Source organism: Protopterus annectens, chromosome 5.part0, assembly GCF_019279795.1.
Source record: "Protopterus annectens isolate FY-2018-M chromosome 5.part0, PAN1.0, whole genome shotgun sequence".
Taxonomy (NCBI): domain Eukaryota; kingdom Metazoa; phylum Chordata; order Ceratodontiformes; family Protopteridae; genus Protopterus; species Protopterus annectens.
Window position 1 is genome coordinate 277,323,490 of NC_056735.1, and position 22,418 is coordinate 277,345,907.

The window sequence follows — 22,418 nt, forward strand, 5'->3', positions numbered from 1 at the left end:
ATCTTTCTTCTCTAAACACTTAACTGGATGTTCCGAAATTCAAAATGTTGACACTACAGCAGCTTCTTCCCATACTGGGCAAGAAAGCTTGGCTCGTGACCTTGGACCTCAAGGAGGCATACCTGCATGTCCCTATCAGACAAACCTGCAGAAGATACCTCAGATTCATAAGTTGGTTCAATGCACTACCAATTCTCTGCACTGCCCTTTGACTTATCTACTGCGCCCAAAGTCTTCACAAAGTGCTTGGCACCAGTAATTTCATTTTGCAGACAGAAAGGAATTCAAATTTATCCGTAACTGGACGACTGCCTGATTTAAGCAGAGAGCAAGGACATTCTTCTAAAGCATCTGGCATTTGTAAAAAAGTTATTAAGTTGCCCGGGGTACACAGTAAACGAAAAGAAATCAAAACTAGCGCCCTCACAAGAGATTATATTCCTGGGTGCCAGCTTGAACACAATGGCCCAGATGGCTTATCTCACGCCAGACAAACAAGGACAACTGACTCAATACTTTCAATTGATGGCAACAAAGACCCAACTCCCTGCAAGAAAAATTCTGCAGGCCTTGGGTTACATGGCATCTTGCATACTACTAATTCCATATGCCAAACTGCATATGAGAAAACTACAATGGTACCTAAAGAATGTATGGTCTCAACACTGTCAATGTTTGGAAACAGTTATACCACTAATTCCTTGCCTTCAACAGGAGTTTCAATGGTGGGCCCAAGCTTGTCACCTCAACAAGGGACAGTCTTTCACACAACCCACAGCCAGGCAAACACTGACAACGGATGCATCGGATTACGCCTGGGGAGCACACATGGCAGGCAAATGTATTCAGGGCAAGTGGCCCGCAGAACAAAGGCATCTTCACATCAATCAAAAAGAGATGCTAGCTGTACAAAATGCCCTTATAGTTTTCAAGGACCTACTGCATCCAGGACAACTACTACTAAAGACAGACAACACCACAGTTATGTGGTACATAAACAAGCAAGGGGGCACTCACTCCTACCCCCTTTGCAGACAAGCCATGACCTTGTGGAACTATCAAGTTCATCTGCAAGCACAATTCCTGCAAGGAGACAAAAACACACTGGCAGACAACTTAAGCAGAAACATCATAGATCCCCACGAATGGGAATTGAATCCCCAAATATTCAGAATGATAACACAGAAATGGTGGAGCCCGGACATAGATCTGTTTGCATCCCCAATGAGCTGCCAGCTACAAAAATTCTGCACAAGGCGTTACCATCCACAAGCATGGAAAGTGGATGCCGTCTCATTCAGCTGGGAGAACCTACAAGTATACGCTTTCCCACCACTACCTCTCCTGCCAAAGGTACTCATAAAAGACAGGCAAGAAGAGCCAAAGATGATCCTGATCGCACCAGACTGGCCACGCCAGCACTGGTACCCAATCTTAAAGAGCTTAGCACAAGATCCACCCTGGATTTTACCTCAAATCCCACATCTGCTCTCTCAGCACAACAATCAAATACTACACAGCCAGCTAAAGACTTTAAACCTAGCTGCATGGAAGATTCCTTGGTCAAGCAAACAATACCTCTCTCCAAAGCTGTTATGGATGTCATTCTGGAGGCCAGAAGGCCTAGTACCAGGAAAGCCTATTCGGATAAATGGAAGAGAGTCTGTGCCTGGAACCAAGCTCACAGCCTTGACCCTCTTGTCCCAAACATTCCTCAGATACTACAATACTTAACTGAGATGCTGGACAAAGGCCTCTCCTTCTCATCCATCAAGATCCACGCCTCTGCCATCTCTGCTCATTACAACACGGATCCACCAATTTTCTCTAATCCTCTGTTAAAACAGTACCTCAGAGGGGCTAAAAACGTAAGACCACCCCGTAGAGCACCTACTCCAACTTGGGACCTCAACTTTGTTTTGGAAAAATTAACTTTACCTCCTTTTGAGCCAGCTAACACAGCAGAATTAAAATATATCTCTTGGAAAACTGCTCTGCTCCTGTCAATAACGTCAGCATGAAGAGTTTCAGAATTACAGGCACTAATGGCAGTGGAACCTTTCCTCATTTTCCACCAGGACAGGGTGTCTTTAAGAACTAACCCTACGTTTATGCCAAAGGTGGTATCCAGTGTGGCTCTAAACCAAACTATTCACTTGCCAACTTTTTATCCAAAACCACAGAATAAATGGGCGAGACTACTGCATTCTTTGGACATTCACAGGCAGTTACGCTTCTACTTGGACAAAACCAAAGCTTTCAGAAAATCTGAGCAATTATTGGTAGCATATGCTGCAGGAGCACAGGGAAAAGCCATTTCAAAACAGAGTATTTCAAAATGGATAGGACATTGTATACGTTTCTGCTATACACACCATGGGAAACCTGTACCTAGCAGCATTAGATCTCACTCCACCAGGGCAACAGCCACTTCAACTGCCTACCTCAGAGGAGTACCTACCAAGGATATTTTGGAAGCAGCAACTTGGAGTTCTGTACATACCTTCTCCAAGCATTACCATCTGCCTCTATACTCTAAATCCAGAGCTGGCTTTGCCAATGCAGTGCTGCAGGGCCTTATAGCCACCCTTAATGCCTTATAGAACCAGCCACCCTACCTCAGCTTTGGGATTCCACCCAAGTGTAATGACTGCAGCAGTGTAACACGATGAACATAGTACAGTTTTGTACCTACCATAAATGTAGATGTTCGAGTGTATACATTGCTGCAGTCCAGGTTACCATCCCTCCTTCTCCTCTTACTTGCTGGTATGTACTTATATTCTACCCTTTACTACCTATGAGGAGTATTTGTGGTAGCTGTAAGTTGTTGCTTGCTTTTCTTATGTATGTTTTATTAGCAATTTGAATTGCCTACCTATTTGGGGCAAGAAAAACTGAAGAAAATGGAGTCGGCTGCATCTTATATACCCCTGTCGCACTGATGACAGGGAGGAGGCGTCAGCAACTGACGCCGAACCAGGACTTTGGAACTCAGGCCGACTGGGGAACCGCCTGACGGCAGGATAAACCAAGTGTAATGACTGCAGCACTGTATACACTCGAACATCTACATTTATGGTAGGTACAAAACTGTACTTTTATTTGACAGCCTACTTCAAACTATTGGCCACAAAGACCCAGCTGTCTGCAGGGAAATTCTGCAAGCCCTGTAATTTATGGCCTCTTGCATTGTACTAATTCCATATGCAAGACTGCATATGAGGAAACAACAATGGTATCTAAAAAGCCTGTGGTGTCAACATTCTCAGGATCTGGAGTCAATGATTCCTATCACTCCTTGTATAAAGACAGAGTTCCTTTGGCGGGCAGAGGCCTGCCACCTCAACAAGGGGCTCTCTTTCAGTCTACCCCCTGCTGCCCAAACCCTGACTACAGATGCATCAGACTATGCATGGGGGGCTCACTTGGCAGGGCAGTGCATTCAGGGCAAATGGAACCCGAGTCAGATGCACCTGCATATCAACCAAAAAGAAATGTTAGCTGTACAGAATTCCCTGACAGCCTTCAAGGACTACATCCTTCCAGGACAATTATTCGTAGACAGACAAAACCACAGTTATGTGGTACATAAACGAGCAGGGGGGAACCCACTCGTACCCTCTCTGCAGACTAGCCATGGCTCTGTGGAACACAGCCTTAAGCTACCAAGTGCACCTATAAGCTCAATTCCTGACAGGCAAGCTAAATTCACTGGCAGACGACCTAAGCAGAAATCTCATGGACCCACACGAATGGAAACTGAAACCAAAAATATTCAACCTCTTGAAGAACAAATGGGGGACTCCAGAGATAGACCTGTTTGCCTCCCCCCAGAACTACCAATTGGACACATTCTGCACAAGGACTCCCCACAGGCAAGCTTGGAAAGTGGATGCCCTGTCCTTTACCTGGGACAGCCTCTCGGTTTATGCCTTTCCCCCTCTGCCTCTCCTCTCGAAGGTTCTGCTAAACATCATACAGGACAAACCAAGGGCAATACTTATTGCACCAGACTGGCCTCGCCAGCAGCACTGGTACCCCCTCTTGCACAGCATGATACTGCTAGATCCATGGTACCTACCTCACACACCTTCACTGCTGTCCCAGCAGGTGGGACAGATTCTACACCCTCAGCTTCAAACCCTGAACCTTGCAGCCTGGCTAATCCCTTGAGCTCTCCAATAGCATCCCTCAGTAAGCAAGTGCTAGAGGTAATTTTGGAAGCAAGGAGACCCAGTACTAGAAAATCCTATGCTGAAAAGTGGAAAAGATACTGTTCTGGAGCCAGACCCAGGGTATGGGCACTACGGTGCCCAGTTTACCTCATATTCTTCAGTACTTAACAGAAATGCTCCACAAGCACCTATCCTTCTCGTCAATTAAAATTCATGCCTCTGCAGTTTCAGCACATTATAATACTGAACCTCCTCTCTTCTCTCACCTCCTTTTAAAGCAATTCCTCAGAGGGACAAAAAATTTAAGACCCCCCAGGCGAGCCCCTACTCCAGCCTGGGACCTTAACTTTGTATTGGAAAAGCTCACTCTCCCTCCATTTGAACCAGCTGCAACTGCAGAATTGAAATTCCTTTCTTGGAAAACAGCCTTCCTTCTAGCCATCACTTCAGCAAGAAGAGTGTCTGAATTACAGGCCCTCATGGCAGTGGAGCCCTTCATTATCTTCCATGCAGACAGGGTTTCCCTCAGGACCAATCCTTCCTTCATGCCCAAGGTGGTGTCTAGTGTGGCCATAAATCAGTCCATTTATTTGCCTACCTTCTTCCCTAATCCACAAAACAAAGGAGAACGAATTCTGCACTCTTTGGACATGCACAGACAACTTAGATTTTATTTGGACAGGACTAAGCCTCTCAGAAAATCTGATCAGCTGCTAGCTGGCTTTGCTGCAGGGGTACAGGGGAAGGCCATTTCAAAGCAAACCATTTCTAAAGGGATAGCCCATTGCATTCATTTCTGCTATAAGCACCATGGAAAACCTACCCCACAAGGGATAAGATCACATTCCACCAGGTCTGCATCTACCTCTACAGCCTTTCTCAGAGGGGTCCCTACCAGGGACATCCTAGAAGCTGCTACCTGGAGCTCTGTTCATACCTTCACCAAGCATTACCACATGCCTATTTTTTCTAAATCCAGAGCTGGTTTTGCCACTGCAGTATTGCAGGGCTTAATAGCTGGTCCTAATGCTCTCTAACTTCCTCCTCCCTTCCTTAGCTTTGGGAATGTACCTAAATGTAATGACTGCAACAGAGAAACACGAAGAACATAGTACAGTTGTGTACACTTACCATGAATGTAGATGTTTGAGTGTATTCACTGTTGCAGTCCTGGTTACCCTCCCTCCAGCCCCCTGACTTCTCTTGTCTCTACCTTTCCTTCTTGTTTGGTGTATTTGAGCTTTCCGGTGTATTTGCTTTTTGTTGGAGGTGTAACATAACATATAATTGCTTCCCATTATGGGGGCACCTGACATCTGGGGAAAGAAAAACCTGATGTAATGGCGTCGGCTGCATGTTTTATATCCCTGACGACCTGACGTCATGGAAGAAGAGACAGCATCCGATGCAGGAATCCAAGACTCTGGTATTCAGGCCGGCTGAGGGCTACCTGCAGGCAGATAACCCAAATATAATGACTGCAACAGTGAATACACTCGAACATCTACATTTATGGTAAGTGTACACAACTGTACTTTTTTAAACCACTCTGAAAGACTTCCTAAGCTCCTAGCTAAATTCATAGGTTCATAGGTGTGTACTAAGCTAATGGTCCTGGAGCCGTTACAAGCCCAGCTCATAGGATTACCCTGGCATAGTGCCACCCAACCTTAGTTCCTAGTGCCTGTGTCGAGTAGAGCCACTGGAGTGATCCCCGGGGTGAATTTTCTATTTCTCATCCACTCATCAAGGCTTCTCTTGAAGAGGGCCAGTGAGGTGCTCTGATTGACATGTATGGAAAGTCTCTTCCATAGCATGGGCAGTCTATGGGTTATGAACCTTTCCCTCCAGCATGATGTTCATCGTGTTTCACTGTTGCAGTCATTACACTTGGGTTATCCTGCTGGCAGGCTACTCGCAGTCGGCCTGAATTACAAAGTCTAGTTCCGGCGTCGGTTGCTCTCACCTCTTCCCTGACGTCAGTGCGCCAGGGGTATAAAAGATGCAGACAACGCCATTTTCTTCAGTCTTTCTTGCCGCGCGGTGCCCAAAGCAAAAGCAGTTTGCAATTGCCGGTCGGCCGACTCCTGAGATTTTCAAAAACGAATTTCAGATTCGAAGTCTTCATTAAAGCTAAGTACCCCATTGGGGAAACTTTTTTCTTGCTCCAGTCCGATGTCAGAAAAAGTTAACAATTGTATTTCTTGTGGGAAGCAAATACCTCATAAGGATTTTTATTCTTACTGTATTCCTTGCCTAGGCCCTGATCACAACGTTGCTAGTTGTCGGTTTTGTGCTAGATTTAACCAACGCACTATTAAGCGTCGATATGATTTTGCCTTTCATTAATTTGGCCAAAGATTCAATTATATAATGCCGTCGGAACAGCCGATGACTGGAGTTTATAAAAAGCGCAAGGAAAAAGAAAAGGACAGGCATCCGAGGTCCAAAACTGACGACGAGGCTTCCGCTAAGCCAGTCGCCGGTTCGCTGGTTCTCAGTGAGGTGCTTTCGCAGCCCCTGGTGCCCACTACCTCAGAGCCACAGGCTGCTGACGACTCCCACGTGGAGCCAGGTAGGCCTCTGGATACTCAAGGTATTGGACACTCGGAAACTATTTCCTTAGATGGGTCCGGAGCCGCTGAGTAGGCATCGGCTTCTGAGGGTGTTTTCAGACCTACACAGTTATATGTAAAGCCTACTTCAGCTTCCAAAGCAAAGACTAAAGCAGTTCTAAAGACAAAGAAACAAGTACAGCATTCTCCTGGACAGACTACCATGCCTAAAATACAGATGGTCAAAATGGCCGAAGACCTAATTACCTTAATCCATTCCCCTCTTGACAAGAGGCCTAGGCAAGAGACAGAATATGAATCTTCAGATCAGGTTTCCATTTCCTCTGACTCCTCTTCTGAACAGGAATACTCTCTTCCTCCTTACGAGGATTCTGATGCTGAAGAATCTATCCCTTCAGTCTTACCGCCTGAGGATTATACTTTTGGGGAAACCCTGCATACCATGAGGGAGCACTTCCACTGGGAGAGCCAAGACTACTCAGAATCTAAGAAAAGGCTTAGAGATTTTCTTTTACTACCTCAGCACAGGCCTTTGGCTATTCCTCCTGTGTTAGACATTGTAGATGATGTATTTTCAGAGTCTGGACTTGGTCAATAACTGAGAACAGACTCTCATGTTTAGGGTTATCTGCTATATGTTTCGCCAAAGCGTTCTCCAATTTGCCCTTTCTTATAGCATACAGATGTTCATATATGCGCTCTTGTAGTTTCCTGTCCATTTTACCGACATAAAAAGCCGGACAGAGGGAACACTTGGCCAAATAAACTACTTGAGCACTGGTACAATTTTTAGTTATTGACCAAGTACAGTCAGATGGTAGGGGAGGACCAGTGTCACTTATTTTTGGAAAGTAGACAATTGACGTGGCAGCTAAGGTTAGATGCCTGTCATTTTCCTGGTATAAATTGTATGTCATCTATAACATGCCTATTAAAACTCAAAAGGTTAAATAGATGACAACTTTTCACAGATATACCAGTGTCCAAATATATTTCTTATATTTCTTGTTTGGCATATAGCAGTTCATAATGTTATCAATTCACTTACTAGTTAGAAACAATTTTTTTTCTTCCTTCCAACCCTCTTTTGGGTTTGCATAATTGTAGAGGTTATTAGGGTAACATAATTTCTAACATCATTATTATTATCTGGTTATCGCTGTAAGGAGTTATGAGGGTTATAGGTTTTTGGTCAGGAGTGCTTAGAATTAATAATAACTGTCTAACAGCGATCAGGTGTATATTACTCAGACATGGTTATATACATTTCCATTTCACTCTGCTTTACATTCTATATATTATTGAATTGTACTGAGGTCATTTAGATGTATTTTTAACTTGTAGTCAACAGATTTCTATATATTTTTTTATTTTCGTTTCTATTATACAGGTATTTTTATGTGCTGTGTTCGATCATTAGTTTTTACATAACTGACGTCCGTATTTTTACTGACAGTGGGTTTATGTTTTCATCATAGATTCAATAGTTTCACAAGAGCACTATAAGGCAAACAGCCGGCGCATGTATTGTGTTCGATTTTAGTTTTAATACAAGTGCTGTCTGTATTTTTGTCGACAGTGGTTTATGTTTTTAATTATAGGTATTTTCTATTATAAGTTTTTAATTATAAACATTATAAATTCAATAGTTTCACAAGAGTAACACTAGGCAATTAGCCGACTGTTTTCATTGTAATCCTCTATTTTTTAGTAGAGCGAGCGGATTTGTTTTTTATAGTTTAGTATTGTTCCAGGGTGGGTTTTACATAGCTATGACCTTGTGAACCCATACCTTGATGATCATGTGATCATAATGTTTCAACATAAGTAGGGGTCTGATTTTGTGACGTTGTATTCGTTCTGAAGAAGTTGCTTTGTGCTACCGATGAAAAGCTTGTGTTTTTGTGCATAAATAAATATACGTGTTTGGATTTTAAACGCATCGGGTGTTTTATCACAGTTTTACTAAGCTTTCTGGTGGGTTACTGGAGAGTTTCCTCCTTTTTGTTTTTATTTTTGTCTCCAAACCGTCCAACCTGAGCTTGACCCTCTAATATACTGATTCCTAATCCTGTCCATCCTTGTCACACCCAGTGCAAATCTTAACATCTTTAACTCTGCCACTTCCAGCTCTGACTCCTGACTTTTTGTCAGTGCCACCGTCTCCAACCCATACAACATAGCTGGTCTCACTACCCTCTTGTAGACCTTCCCTTTCACTCTTACTGGTACCTGTCTGTCACAAATCACTCCTGACACTCTTCTCCACCCATTCCACCCTGCCTGTACTCTCTTCTTCACCTCTCTTCCACACTCACCATTACTGTGAACTGTTGATCCCAAGTACTTAAACTCATCCACCTTCGCCAACTCTACTCCCTGCGTCCTCACCATTCCTCTATCCTCCCTCTCATTCACACACACACATTCTTAGTCCTGCTGACCTTCATTCCTCTCCTCTGTAGAGCATATCTCCACCTCTCCAGGGTGTCCTCAACCTGATCCCTACTCTCACTACAGATCACAATGTCATCTGCAAACATCATAGTCCATAGGGCCTCCTGTCTGATCTCGTCTGTCAACCTGTCCATCACCATTGCAAATAAGAAAGGGCTCAGAGCTGATCCTTGATGTAATCCCACCTTCACCTTAAACGGATCTGTCACTCCCACTGCAGACTTCACCACTGTCACACTACCCTCATACATATCCTGTACCACTCTTACATACTTCTCTGCCACTGCTGAGACCCACACACCACTTTTAATATTTCTTGTTGCTTTTCATGACAGTTTTGGCTGTGACAAGAAAAATGTATTTCCACTACACCTTCAGTGCAATTTGGACATCCCCTGTATGGAAACAGCAACAGATACCAATGCAAAACTAAAACCACAGCAGTCATGCACGCATGGTTGCATACACACATCTCCCTCCCTACCCAGTTCCACAAACACACACACACACACACACACACACACACACACACACACACACACACACACACACACACACACACACACACACACACACCTACACACCTACATTTCTCTTTCTCTTGGCAGTACACTTGAAAATTAAGTAAAATAACGCAGTACACACACACACACACACACACCATAATGCAGTCTCTAAGTTTCTCTTGGCAGTACATTTGGGAAGAGAATTAAGTACTTGTAATACGTTTTTCAAAGTCACTTTCAAAATAATGCATTTCTCTTGGCAGTGTTCTCTCAGTAGTACACTTGAGCAGAGAATTAAGTAAACATAAACAGTAAAAGCTTAAGGAGCCGGGAAGAAAGCTGTACGTTGAAAAATCCCGCGGACCAACACTAACCAAAATAATGCAGTTTTTTTTGGCAGTACACTTGAGCAAAGAGAATTAAATAAACAGTTAACAGTTTAAGGAGCGAGGAAGAAAGCTCTGCATTGAATAAACCCGTGGACCAACAGTAACAGCTTTCAGACTGAAGATAAGTACCATTTCATAACAATGTGCGTCTAATGTAACACCCACACAGTACTGGCATAATTGTTTTGTTTGCTTGTTCCTTTAGTCAGATAAGAAAGTTATTTCACAGCAACACTTAAGTTCATGCTCAGACATATAGCCAAGCAATTTCCAGCTCAACTAAGCATTATTGGTAGCACACTTTCAGCTTTTGCAGGCAGCTAATTAGAACTGATCAGAACATTTGTATATCAAATGCTTGGATATATAGCCAAGCAATTCCAGGCCAACTATGCATTATTGGTAGCACTAGCACACTGTTGGCAACTGACTACAGCTGAACATAGTATTTGCATATCCAAAATAGCAAATTAGTATTTGGCAGTGTATCTGAATATGGGTTTTGTTGGTGCTGTGAATTAATACACTTCAATGCAACTTCAATGCAGCCAGTCTCGAGGACCGTTAAAGTAAGACGTTTTGTGTGGTGAATAAACCATAAATCACACACACACTTCAATGCAGTGCAGACTACTGGTCCTAACAATTTTAACAGCTTACCTGTTGCTGGATGAGCCGGGAAGAAAGATGTGCCATGTATGCTGCTGATGCTGAATAAATGCGCGGTTGCGGTCTCACAGATGGTTAACCATTAAAGTTAAATTATGGCTCAGCCTCATGAAGCTGGCTGACATCATTGTGGATGCCCTGCACGCAATGACGTCGGATACAGTCATAAAAAAAAAAAAACCCTGGGAAATTAAAGGGGCCACATGGGAATTTGTGGCACCCCAATATTTTGCCCTCAGAACCGGTATTTCCTGAAGAATTCGTTATGGTTGAGAGGTATGACGATAGGCTAGTAATCGCCTTTGATCCCGTGATCCTAACTGGATATTTGCTCCCCTCTAGTGGCAAATCTCAAAACAGCAATATAATTGATTATTTTTTTCTTGGGAGAAGCATTATTATCTATGAACCAATGTCTCCCTTAAGAACTGAAAAAAAAAAAAAAACATTCTGTCTGTCAGCAATTAGACACCAGTAAAAGATAAAGTATCATAAAGAAAATAATGTGCCATCAGCAGTAATTAGTATATAACATAAGTCTTTACATCAACACTGGACACAACAGTGAATCTGTACAGCGGTCAAAAGAAATCCATAAATCTCCCCTGTCTAACCAGTGCTATATATTCTGAGATATGCAGATCTCCATGCCCCCATATTCCTAGATATATCACCACACTTAGACATCACTCGAGAGTCCAGGACATCACTCGAGAGTCCAACACCTCAAATTCTTCTCCATTTAACAATTAACAGTGGAGTCTCTCTACTTCTTTCTTTAGAAATGAAAAGTGCTAAGAAGGCTTTTAATCTAATCTTCTCATGTTGCACTTTTATCATATACAGTTTGCTAGCTAAAAAGTTGGTGTACAGTCCCAGTGAACAATCGGTTTTCTGATTTCAATAATACTTAATCGGTCTCTCAGGCTTTGTGGATATTTGTTTAGATGTTTTTTTTATATGTGATATGTTTTATCAGTGACTTCTTGGAGGACATCCAATACATCTATGCATTGTTAACCCTTTACACAGATTCATAATGTTTGCAGTGTAACTATAATATTGCATTATATACTGGATCCAGTAACACTGCATAAAACAGTTTTAGGTGTCTCTTGCTTTGACCCCCCCCCCCCCTTTCCTATCATTAATCCCATCCACCATGCTATTTTAGCTGGCTTCTATAAGTCTGGATCAAAGCATCTTTTCATTTTAAAACATTGCCACACAATTAGGACAGGAGAAGGTGCCCACATCACACACAGCAGCCACAAAGATGTGTACGGTCAGATATAGTGCACATATGTGTCCAGGGAATAAGCAAAGATAAAGCGACACACAACCAATAACCTCTACTACATTGTTATGTCTTTCCAAAGATCTGCAGTAATAACTGCTGTGAGTGAGATGGGGAATTAATTCTTGAGCCAAATGAAAGAGGCTCACAATTAGCAGCCATCTCAAAAACTTACACAAATCCTAAAGAAAAGAAAGGAGCTATTTTCCTAGCTTCGAACAAAAATTCCCTCACAGCAAAACAGTGTGTATCTCCACAAACAGTGCACAACCCAACCAAAGAAGTGCCTCAAAACATATGTAAAATGGATCGCAAATGTCTACAATAGAAAAGCATAAGTCAAGAGGAAAAAAAAAAACTCACCATCGTCCAAACAGTTCCTACTGAACCGCACCCTTCTTCATCAGTCAGCAGCCTTCTCATGCCAACAATGTTCATAGGTAGGTACTAGGCTATCGGCCCTAGGGCCCATACAAGCCTAGCCAAAAAATGTACCCTGGCTTTCGCCACCCAAGAAATTTATTTTCCTGTGCCCCTGTCGAGCAGAGCCACAGAAGTGATCCCCAGGGTGAATTTCCCATTTCCCATCCAATCATCAAGATTTTTCTTGAAGAGTGCTGATGAGGAGCTCTGTTTAACATAGATAGGTAGTCTGTTCCAGAGTATGGGAAGTCTCTGGGACAGGAATCTATCCCTCCAGCATGTTCGGTTTATTGTGGTGACAAGGTTTAGGTCCCTAGAGCGTGTAGCTCGGAGGGAGTGGGATTTCTTTAAGTGGAGCATGTCCAACAGCTCTGGGTTTGACATAGCTTTGTATGTTAGGCAGAGATCACCCCTGAGTAGGCGATATGCGATGGAGTAAAGCTGTAATTTTTTGAGACTGTCTGCATAGGGCATCTGTTTGAGGCCAGTAATCCTCTTTGTGAGGTATTTCTGTGGTCTTTCCAGTTGTTGTAGATGTCTTGTGAGGTACATACCAAAAGGGGCGTTGTACTCTATAATGGGTCTAATGAGTGATGAGTAGAGGGGAACAATGACCTTTTTTTTTTCTGGATGAGAATCCTTTTGTGATGAGATGAGCCACATAGAAGGATTTCCTGACCACTGTGGCAATGTGATTATCAAAGGAGAGACTACTGTCCACCTGTGTCCCAAGGTCTCTTATCACATTTTCAGCATTAAGTACACTACCAGCTATGTGGTAGTTCTTGGGTACAGAGTTTTTACCAAAGGGGGTGACAATACACTTTTTGGCATTGAGCTTCAGGCCATGGCTTTGACACCAGGTATCTGTCTCAGTGAGGCCCTTTTGTAGTTTGTCCACATCGTTAGCAGTTTCGATTATGGCTCCTAGTTTGCAGTCATCTGCAAACTTTGTTAGCCAAAGACCTTCTGTGTTGGCCTGCACTTCAGAGAAGTAGATATCAAACAGGAGAGGACCCAGGACTGAACCCTGTGGTACTCCACTTGTCACTGGTCTGATGTTGGGTTTGGAATCTGCTACTTTCATAGTGTGGGTTCTGTCCGTGAGCCAGCTGGCAACCCATCTTGTGACATAGGGATTTATACCTAGTTTAGTGAGCTTATCTATAATTCCAGAGTGGGGGATGGTGTCGAAAGCCTTGGCGAGATCTAGATAAGTTGTGTGAACCATTTTACCCTCATCTATGGCTTTGGTAACTGCTTCAAAGAAGTCAATCAGGTTTAGGAGACATGATCTGACTTTTACAAATACAAACTGGGTAGGGTCCAGAGTTTGGAGATTACCAATGTCTTTGTTTATGAGTTCCACGATGATACATTCCATGGCCTTGCAGACCAGGCTCATCAGGCTAATGGGGCGGTAGTTCCCGGGGTCCGTCATGGCTCCCCCTTTGTGGAGTGGGATAACCGTTGCGTTGCACCATTCAGTGGGTACAAAGCCTGCAGTGAGACAATGATTGAACATGGTACTTAGGTAGGGTGCCAGTTCATTCTGTAATTCGTGTAGAACGTAGCCTGGGATATTGTCAGGTCCCATGGATGCTGTGTTCTTGGCTTTGGAGAGTGTGTTTTTTACCTGTGCAGCCGTGATTATAGGAACTTTGCATTCTTCCGGTATAGAGATAGGCCCTGCTAGGATGTTGGCAATATCAATTGGTTCTGTATATTTAGTGCCATTGTGCTGTAACTCAGAGCAGATCTGAGTGCTCCCATTTAGATTCTTGACATAGCTATAGAATGCTTTGTGGTTGTCTTTAGAGTCGGTGGCAATTTTGTTTTCGTAACTAGCTTTGGAGGATTTTATGAGGGATCTCAGCTTCTTACTGAGGTTGACCAGGGAGTTCCTCCAGTCATGGGATTTTACTCTTTTTTGCAACAGTTTCTTTCTTCTGTTGTAGAGTTTGTTTATGGCAGAGGACCACCAGATTGGCTTCCTTTTTTGGAGGATAACATCTTGGTTCTGTTAGGGATAGCATGATCCATGCACTTGTGTAAGTGCTTATAAAGTGCATTTGTGTAGGATTCGGCAGTCATACCTCTATTGTCCGTCTGCATGGGTGTCATGAAGTTTGTCACTTCTGTCTTAAGAAGTGTGAAGTTGGCTTTGGAGAAGTTTTTTACGATGGTTTCCCTAATTGGGGCTGGGGGTGGGATGTGGATGTCTAGGCTGATTAGCATGTGGTCGGATCTGACCAACAAGGAATTGACCTCTGGTGTGGAACACTGGTTTCCCATGTTGGTAATGACCAGGTCTAGGATATTGCCACCCCTGGTGGGGGTGTGAATAAGTTGATCCAAGGCGTTGGAATTTATGAATTCTAGAAAACATTGAGCAAAAGAGTTGGTACATGAGCAGTTTTCCCAGTTAATGGGGTAGTTGAAATCGCCCATTATTAGGGTGTTGGGTTGCACCCTAATACTTTCCAGTGTATCAAGAAATGAGGAGTGTGAATTCTGGGGCATGGTGGGGGGTCTGTAGCAAGCTACAATTTGGATTGCGGTCTTGCCCAGAGTTAGTTGCACTTGGATAATCTCGGATGCATTATGCTGTGCAACTAGCCTGGAGGTGTGGATATCCTTAATGAATATGGACACGCCTCTGCCTTTAGTGCTTCTTTCTGGGTTAGGTGGCTGAAAGGTGTGGTATGAATTGAAGCCTGGGGTGCTCTCTGGAGCTTTGAACCAGGTCTCTGTCACTGCACAGATGTCAATGTTCTCCATTTTAAGGAGTGCCTCGAGTGAGTGCATTTTGAGGTTTAGACTTCTAGCATTGAGTAGCATTACCCTCAGATTTTGCTTGCTTTTACCTGTTACCGTGGTGAATTTGTCATTTGAACCTTGCCTAAAAAAGGCACTATAGGAGTGGCAAGAGCCTTAGCCAGTATCCGGAATCCTAAGGGTGACAGGTGCAGGCCATCTCTGACAAAGCATCGTGGACTGTTGATCATGTCATCCCAGGCAGACAAATACTGGATCCCCTTAGAATAACACCAGAAGCTTAGCCAATGTAAGCCAAACATGCAGGGATACAACCCAAACATTTTGTGAATCCATACCATAGCTCTTACAAACAGTATATCATCACATCAGAACAAACATCACCAGTGTTTCAGCCCAGCTTGTTTGAGTATACCAAGCTGATCTATAGTTATGCTTTTCCTTCTTATCTCCTACATAAACAAGCAGGTCTAAGTTCACTAAGCTACATGCAGTTATTCTTCCTGTTTTACACCAAAAGTTTTCAAACAAGTGATAAATATTAAGAAATATATTTTAAATGTTAAGCAGTTATAATTGCTCATAGAAAAGCTAAATTAAAAAGTATTACTATAGTTCTTTTACTTTTTATACACTAAAAATATGTTAAACTATCTAGTTTATACTGATATGATGTGGTGTATTACAAAATAAGAGAAATGAAGTAAGCAATTTTGTATGTAACAAATATTTATGTTCTATAAGATGTTATTATGAGATAAAAAAAAATAATAGAAAAAGTTTACCTGCTATGATGGCAATGTTACAACAAGTAAATAATACAGAAATAAACATGTTTACTTTAAAAGATGTTGCAAGACAATAATGATGGAAGTGATATATTATTTTTTTAGAAGATGCTGTTTTGGAAACCTCTCTTTTTGCTTTTTCTTTACATCTGACCAAGACTCCTTCTCTGGTGATCTTTTAGAGGTGGAAGGTTACCAGTCCATATCATCTGAAAAGGAAATGATGCTATTATTCTTGATAAAAAAAAGAGCTTTTCTATAGTAGAAAAAAATTTTAGTGCCAGAAGATAGTTGTAGTTTATTTTTGCAGAAAAGATAATTTGTGTTTTGATGTTTAGGTGTTTTTTTTATTCTGTTTAAGGTGTTTTATTAATGGCCATGTTTTCATGTCCTCCCCGCGGTCGAGTGACATTTAAAGGCATGTAGGTAGGTGCGTGCGTGAATGGGTGTGCCTTCTCTGAAGGTAGGATGCCGGGCTGGCAACTCGGCACCGTAAAAACTCCACTGCCAATCATTAGCGGACCGGAGTTCTGCTGTGGCGACCCCTAACGGCCATGTTTTCTTCTTTAGTTCCATAGTCTTAGATGAATAGTTATTATCAGATCTGTAATTTGAATGATCAACTTTTATTGGAGCTTTCTACTAAGCAGATTTTAGTACCAGTTCTTTGTCTAAATAGGATAAGAATTTGATATACTAGATCTTGGTTTCAATGATGCAGTAATATCAGATTTCCCAGTGGATCTGTGAGCTCCTTCTGTCTCAAAAGAGAAGCTATCTCGTAGGTTAAGAACATTAGGAATCCATGCTGACAGAAAGGAGGCCATGTTATCACCCTGTGTTTTCTCTGCCAGACCGAAAATTCTGATGTTATTTCTTCTCTCTCTTTTCTCCAAGTCATCAAGTTTTTCCACTAACCAGGAATTTTTTTTTTTAATTAACATTTGAGATTCTTTTTCTTCAAGTCTCGTATCAATGTCAGGTACAGCATTCTCAACATCTGAGACTTTTGCTTGAAGCTGTTGAAATAAGCCTTTGAATATATTTGTTTTTTTATTTTTATTTTGTTTATTTATTTATTTAGTTACAGTTTGATTACTGGGATAGTCCATTGGGCCAAAAAGAGCCTATTTTCAATGGATGCCCTGAGAGAAAAGCTTCTTATACAGTTATACAACTGAAAATTAAGATATACACACACGTTGTTACACAGTTTAAGAAAAAAAATAACAGCATGCGATGAAAGTAAAATAAACATATATAAAAAACAAAATCATGGTGTAACGTGCCCTGTCAGAGCACCCAAAAGCAATATCCAGAATACAAGTAGATTACACATGGTAGTTTTCGACTGTCCTCTTTGAGTTCTTGTAGGTTTTTTTGAAATCTGTGTTTAATAGTTAAGTCTTGCAATGCTTTCAAACTGACCTAAATCTAGTCATGACTTCTACTGATGATGTGCCTTAATTTTTGTTAATTTTATCACCAATTTATTATTATAATTACCAATTTTTTATTACTAATTTTTTCTTATTTTTTTATTCTATGTGTTTATTAACAATATGTTTCATTGTTATGTTTTATGTGGAGCTTTTCTCCCTGGGCCTTTACTGAAAATGGAAATATATCCAGCTAGACTAGCCCGGTCAACAAATGTAAAATAAATAATAAAAATAAATAAAAATAAAATAAAATGCTGATGTCCCCTGGGGTGATTCTTTCTTAATAGTCAAAGAAAACTTTATTATCATTCAGAACTACACAGCAGTGTAGCTGAACGAAATTACAATGCTCCATTCTCAATGCAGGAAACAGTTGCACATATAGACACATAAAAATTAATAAAATATCACAGTAGAATTTTAATAAGTAGCAATTTGTAAGTAAAGTAGGACAGCAGTGACCTACACCCATCCCAGAACAGGAGACAAGGAAGACAAGGAACAATATGAAGGTAATAGACCCCTAAACGGGATAACCCAAAAAGAGATGATGATGATGATTGTCAAAGTAAAATTGAAAAAACAGCAGCATATCTATGAATAGACAGAGACAGTCTGATGATTGTTTGAGTTGCTAATCCTTCATTGTGTTAGGAAAACTCTTACCCTAAGTATTTTGACTGGAAATTTTCTTCAAAAAATAGCAAACTTTCCAGATTCATAAGAAATGTATTTAGTAAAATGCAGAGATAGGAAAAGCTATTAATGCACCATTGTTTTCAGTCAATAATTTTAACAAATTGCATAGCTCTGTGAAGAAGCTGTTAACTCTGTGCCATCTAGGCTCCTCCCCTCTTGTACATTTTTAATAAATGATCAAGTTTATTTATCAGGACTGAGTGATGCACAGAATCCGTTACTGTAATTGTTTTATATCTATATATATATATATGGGTCTACTTTATTTGCCCGAACTTCCATTTGCCCGAGACCAAATGACCGAAATTTCATTTGACCGACACTTCATTTGACCAACAAGTATTATTGGCAAGAAAATGGGATATGCCCCCTTCCCCACTGTAGTGCGACCCTGGAGTTAGAATATATAGTTGGGGGGGTGTAGGGGGCACATATTATATTGTTTAGTTTTGCTTGAATATTGCTTAGTACAACAGAAGTAAGTGGGGGGCTTCACCCCCCACACCCCCCTAACTATATATTCTAACTCCAGGGTCACACTACAGTGGGGAAGGGGGCATATCCCATTTTGTTGCCAATAATACTTGTCAGTCAAATTAAATTTCGGTCAAATGGGGTCGGGCAAATGGGTGTCGGGCAATTGGAAGTTCGGGCAAATGAAGTAGACCCACATATATATATATATATATATATATATATGCTGTGGTCGCTACTCATTATTTCCCCTTATAGGTTATACATTGCTAGTAGTTGCAGATCTCCATTCACAGAAGGTGCATTGGTTGTTGACTACAGGGGAGACTTTCATACAGTTGTGAATGTAGTACTTCACTGTTCACATATCTTCCCCCATGATAGAAGTGGTATTACTTGGTCTGTAACGCGATTAAGGGGCCCTGTATACTCTGTCTATTGCATCAGTCTTTTTATGTGAATGAGGACTGTATGAAATGAGGACTGTACTTCATGTCTAGGCTGGCTTCAGTATTCACCTTAATGACATGGGTGTTGAATCAGCACAGGTTTTCAAAGTTAGTCCAACAACCATATCCATCCTCAGACCTTTTTTTAAATAACCTTCCTCCCTCACCTCTTTCTTCCACTAGTAGTCATTTGACCTTCTCAGTCTTATTGGTATTTTCTTTTATAAAATTCAAAATAGTACCTTATTACATGTGTCACATGAGAAACATTCCATCAGGTTAACTTGTTATTCCTCATACACCTGTGGAGAGTCAGATTATTTTCTTTGTAACCATTTTAAATTAATGTTCATAACTATATTAACTTGTAATTTCCAAATATGTTTATTTAGTGAATAAGGAAGCTTGCCTAATTTATGAATCCATTGTATAGTTCAATGAAATCCATTTCCATCTCTATGAGTGATAATGAAATTATATTGATGTCTGTATATATGCTATTAAATAAAAAGTGTTCTTTTTAAACACTTATGCACATTTTCTATCCATTTCCTTTCAGTACGTTCCAGAGGATTTGCTGCCAGTTTACAGATATAAAGTTGTGCCCGTTTCAGATATTATAACTCCCAATCAGTATGAAGCAGAGTAAGTGCTGTTTTATGTTTCATTTATATAAGAAACCTCACTGTATACAGGAAGCTTGTTCAACAGTTAAACATCCTAAATATGCAGTCATACGTGTACACACACACACATACACACACACACACACACACACACACACACACACACACACACACACACACACACACAAACACTCCACTTTAGGTTGTTTTCTTAATATGCCACATTGTCCTGTAATGTTTGCCATGGGCTGAACTGAGATGTAGGCCTTGCCAGACTACAAACGTGAACTTTCTGTACTTCTAGCTGTTCGGAAAGACAAGTGAATATTGCAGTCTTACCCACTAGATGTTAGTTAATATAAGAAAGTATATGGGTGTCTGCAGCATGTAGTCATTGGGAAAGTTTTTCTTGCTTTAGAGAGCTGAAACATTAAAAAGTGCCATATCTGGAATGCATAATTTGTTACATGGATAGAGAGAGAGAGAGAGAGAGAGAGAGAGAGAGAGTGTGTGTGTGTGTGTGTGTGTGTGTGTGTGTGTGTGTGTGTGTGTGTGTGTGTGTGTGTGTGTCTGTGCTAAACCATGCTATATGTTTAACGTGCAACTTGGAGTGTGGTAGAAACTTTTAATGAACCTCCTGTGTTTTCTTCTTCATTTTGGATTTAAAAGTGCCCCAAATAAGTGTTTTACTATTCCTTGCAGTGTGATTTGGCATTAGAAGGTATCCAGAATGTGATGTTTCCCAACTAGTCATGAGGAAGAAAGACAAGATGGGGAATGATGGTAGAGAACATCTCAGAGGATATTAAAAAGAGAATCTTTGTCCAAGTTGTGTCAAAGTTCAGCAATAGATAGAGCACATATCAAAAACACAACAACTAAACATGAAGCACAGCTGAATCATCTGTAATCTTTAGTAACTACACAACAAAAATATATATCAGAGAGTACAAGAGACTTGTAGAGACACAAAGCAAACATGCTGCATCTACATAAAACAGTAATTGAACTTGTGTCTACTAGATTGGATGATGTGGAAAATAGGACATGGTGTAATAATATTGGGTTTACTTGAGAATGTGGAGGGCGATGATCCCAGAGCTTTTATTGCAGGAGAATTAAAACAATTACTGGGTTTGGAAAGCATTGCTGTTGTTGAGTACCACCATAGAATTACTCCTAGAATTCCTAAAAGCAGATATCCATCCTAAATGATATAGACAAGTTGAGCATAATGTTAAAGGCCAGACTGTTAGATAATGACCGCAAAATGGGGGAGGGGCACAGTGAAATTTGTGCTGACTACAGTACAGCCTGTTAAAGAGAAAGGCTTTTGAGTCTGTCTCATATTTTTCAAGGGAGCAAGCTTTACTGTGCAGCTAAAATTCCCTGTGTGTTTGTATCTGGAGAAAGGAAACCAAATATATACTTTTACAAGGGTCTATATCACGTTGTCAAACTCTTAAAAGTTTGAACGTCATAATAGTCAACACCATATGATCGAACGTTTAAAAGTTCAAACGTTTCAATGGAGATCTCCGTAGAGTGCGGAATGGGAAGATTTCCCTTTTCTGCACTGTAGTGTGGGGGTGTGGTGGGTGCAGCGTGTATGGGGGCTTTGGTTAATTTTTTTAATTACATTTTTGAACTTTTAAAATTTCGATCATATGGTGTCGACCATATGGCGTTCAAGCTTTTAAAAGTTTGATTATCTAATATAGACGCTTTTTACAACGGTAGATGAAGTGGAAAAATAAATTGTAACCAAGAAGGACTTTAAGAAAAAAACTGTTCCTAGTGGTATCTGTAATTAATGGGGGTTTAGTGGACTATTCTGGAGCACGTTCAAAGAAAAGGGAAAGACCCAGAGCATTATTTCAAACTAAGGTGATGAATCTGTAGAAGGAGAAAACCAGAAAAGCTTCATGTATGGCTATCCATGCACATAAGTCAAATAACGTTCATCAAGGATGTAGAAGGGATGACAAGGTGAAACCATGAAATTGACATGACCAGCTTTCTGCATTAGCAAATCAAAGCAAGTCTTCCCTCATACGGCAAGTGCAGCGGTCCACAAACCAGCAAAGCAAACCCCCAAAAATTGACCAGCACTCAAAAGGTGGCTCCAGATAAAGAAATATTTTGTTGTTTTAGCCCAGTTCAAAAAAAAAAAATGTCTTTATTTGGAACCACCTTTTGAGTGCTGGTCGATTTTTTTTTTTTGGAGTTTGCTCAGCTTTTTACATTACCATAGTCAGATGAAGACCGTCAGGTGGAGATGGACTTTCAGGGGCCAAAAATGTAAGTAGCCAAGGTGGATTCGATTGAAGCCTCAAGGAGTAAGTCAAATAATGGCAGTTTTAGTGCCCCTATGAGGGCAGACGAAGTAATCTTGCTGTCAAATGCTTGAGGGGAGCATTGACATAATATATGTGCTAAGATGAATGTGAAATGAAGCTCATAATAGTTGGACAAATAAAAACATTTATATTGTTTATTTTTAAGGGGCTAAGGCAGATAAATATGGTATATACAGCTTTGTTACGACTCAGTTTGCTATGGTATGGCATTTGTACTGTTCAGGAAACAACAAGACAAACTGTTATTTATCTGTAACATTGACGTAGATTGGCTGTTAGCAGTGATGCTTGCAGGGTTAAGTCTAGA

General features: G+C 41.0%; 1 protein-coding gene across 1 annotated transcript in view; it reads left to right on the forward strand.

Moving 5' to 3' along the window:
• The window catches only part of PDXK (pyridoxal kinase), a 933,402-nt gene that overhangs the window by 655,855 nt on the left and 255,129 nt on the right, over positions 1-22,418 (forward strand). Inside the window, exon 6 of the mRNA XM_044072247.1 lies at positions 19,685-19,770. Within this exon, the coding sequence (XP_043928182.1) occupies positions 19,685-19,770 (86 nt within the window). The remainder of the gene's footprint in view (positions 1-19,684; positions 19,771-22,418) is intronic.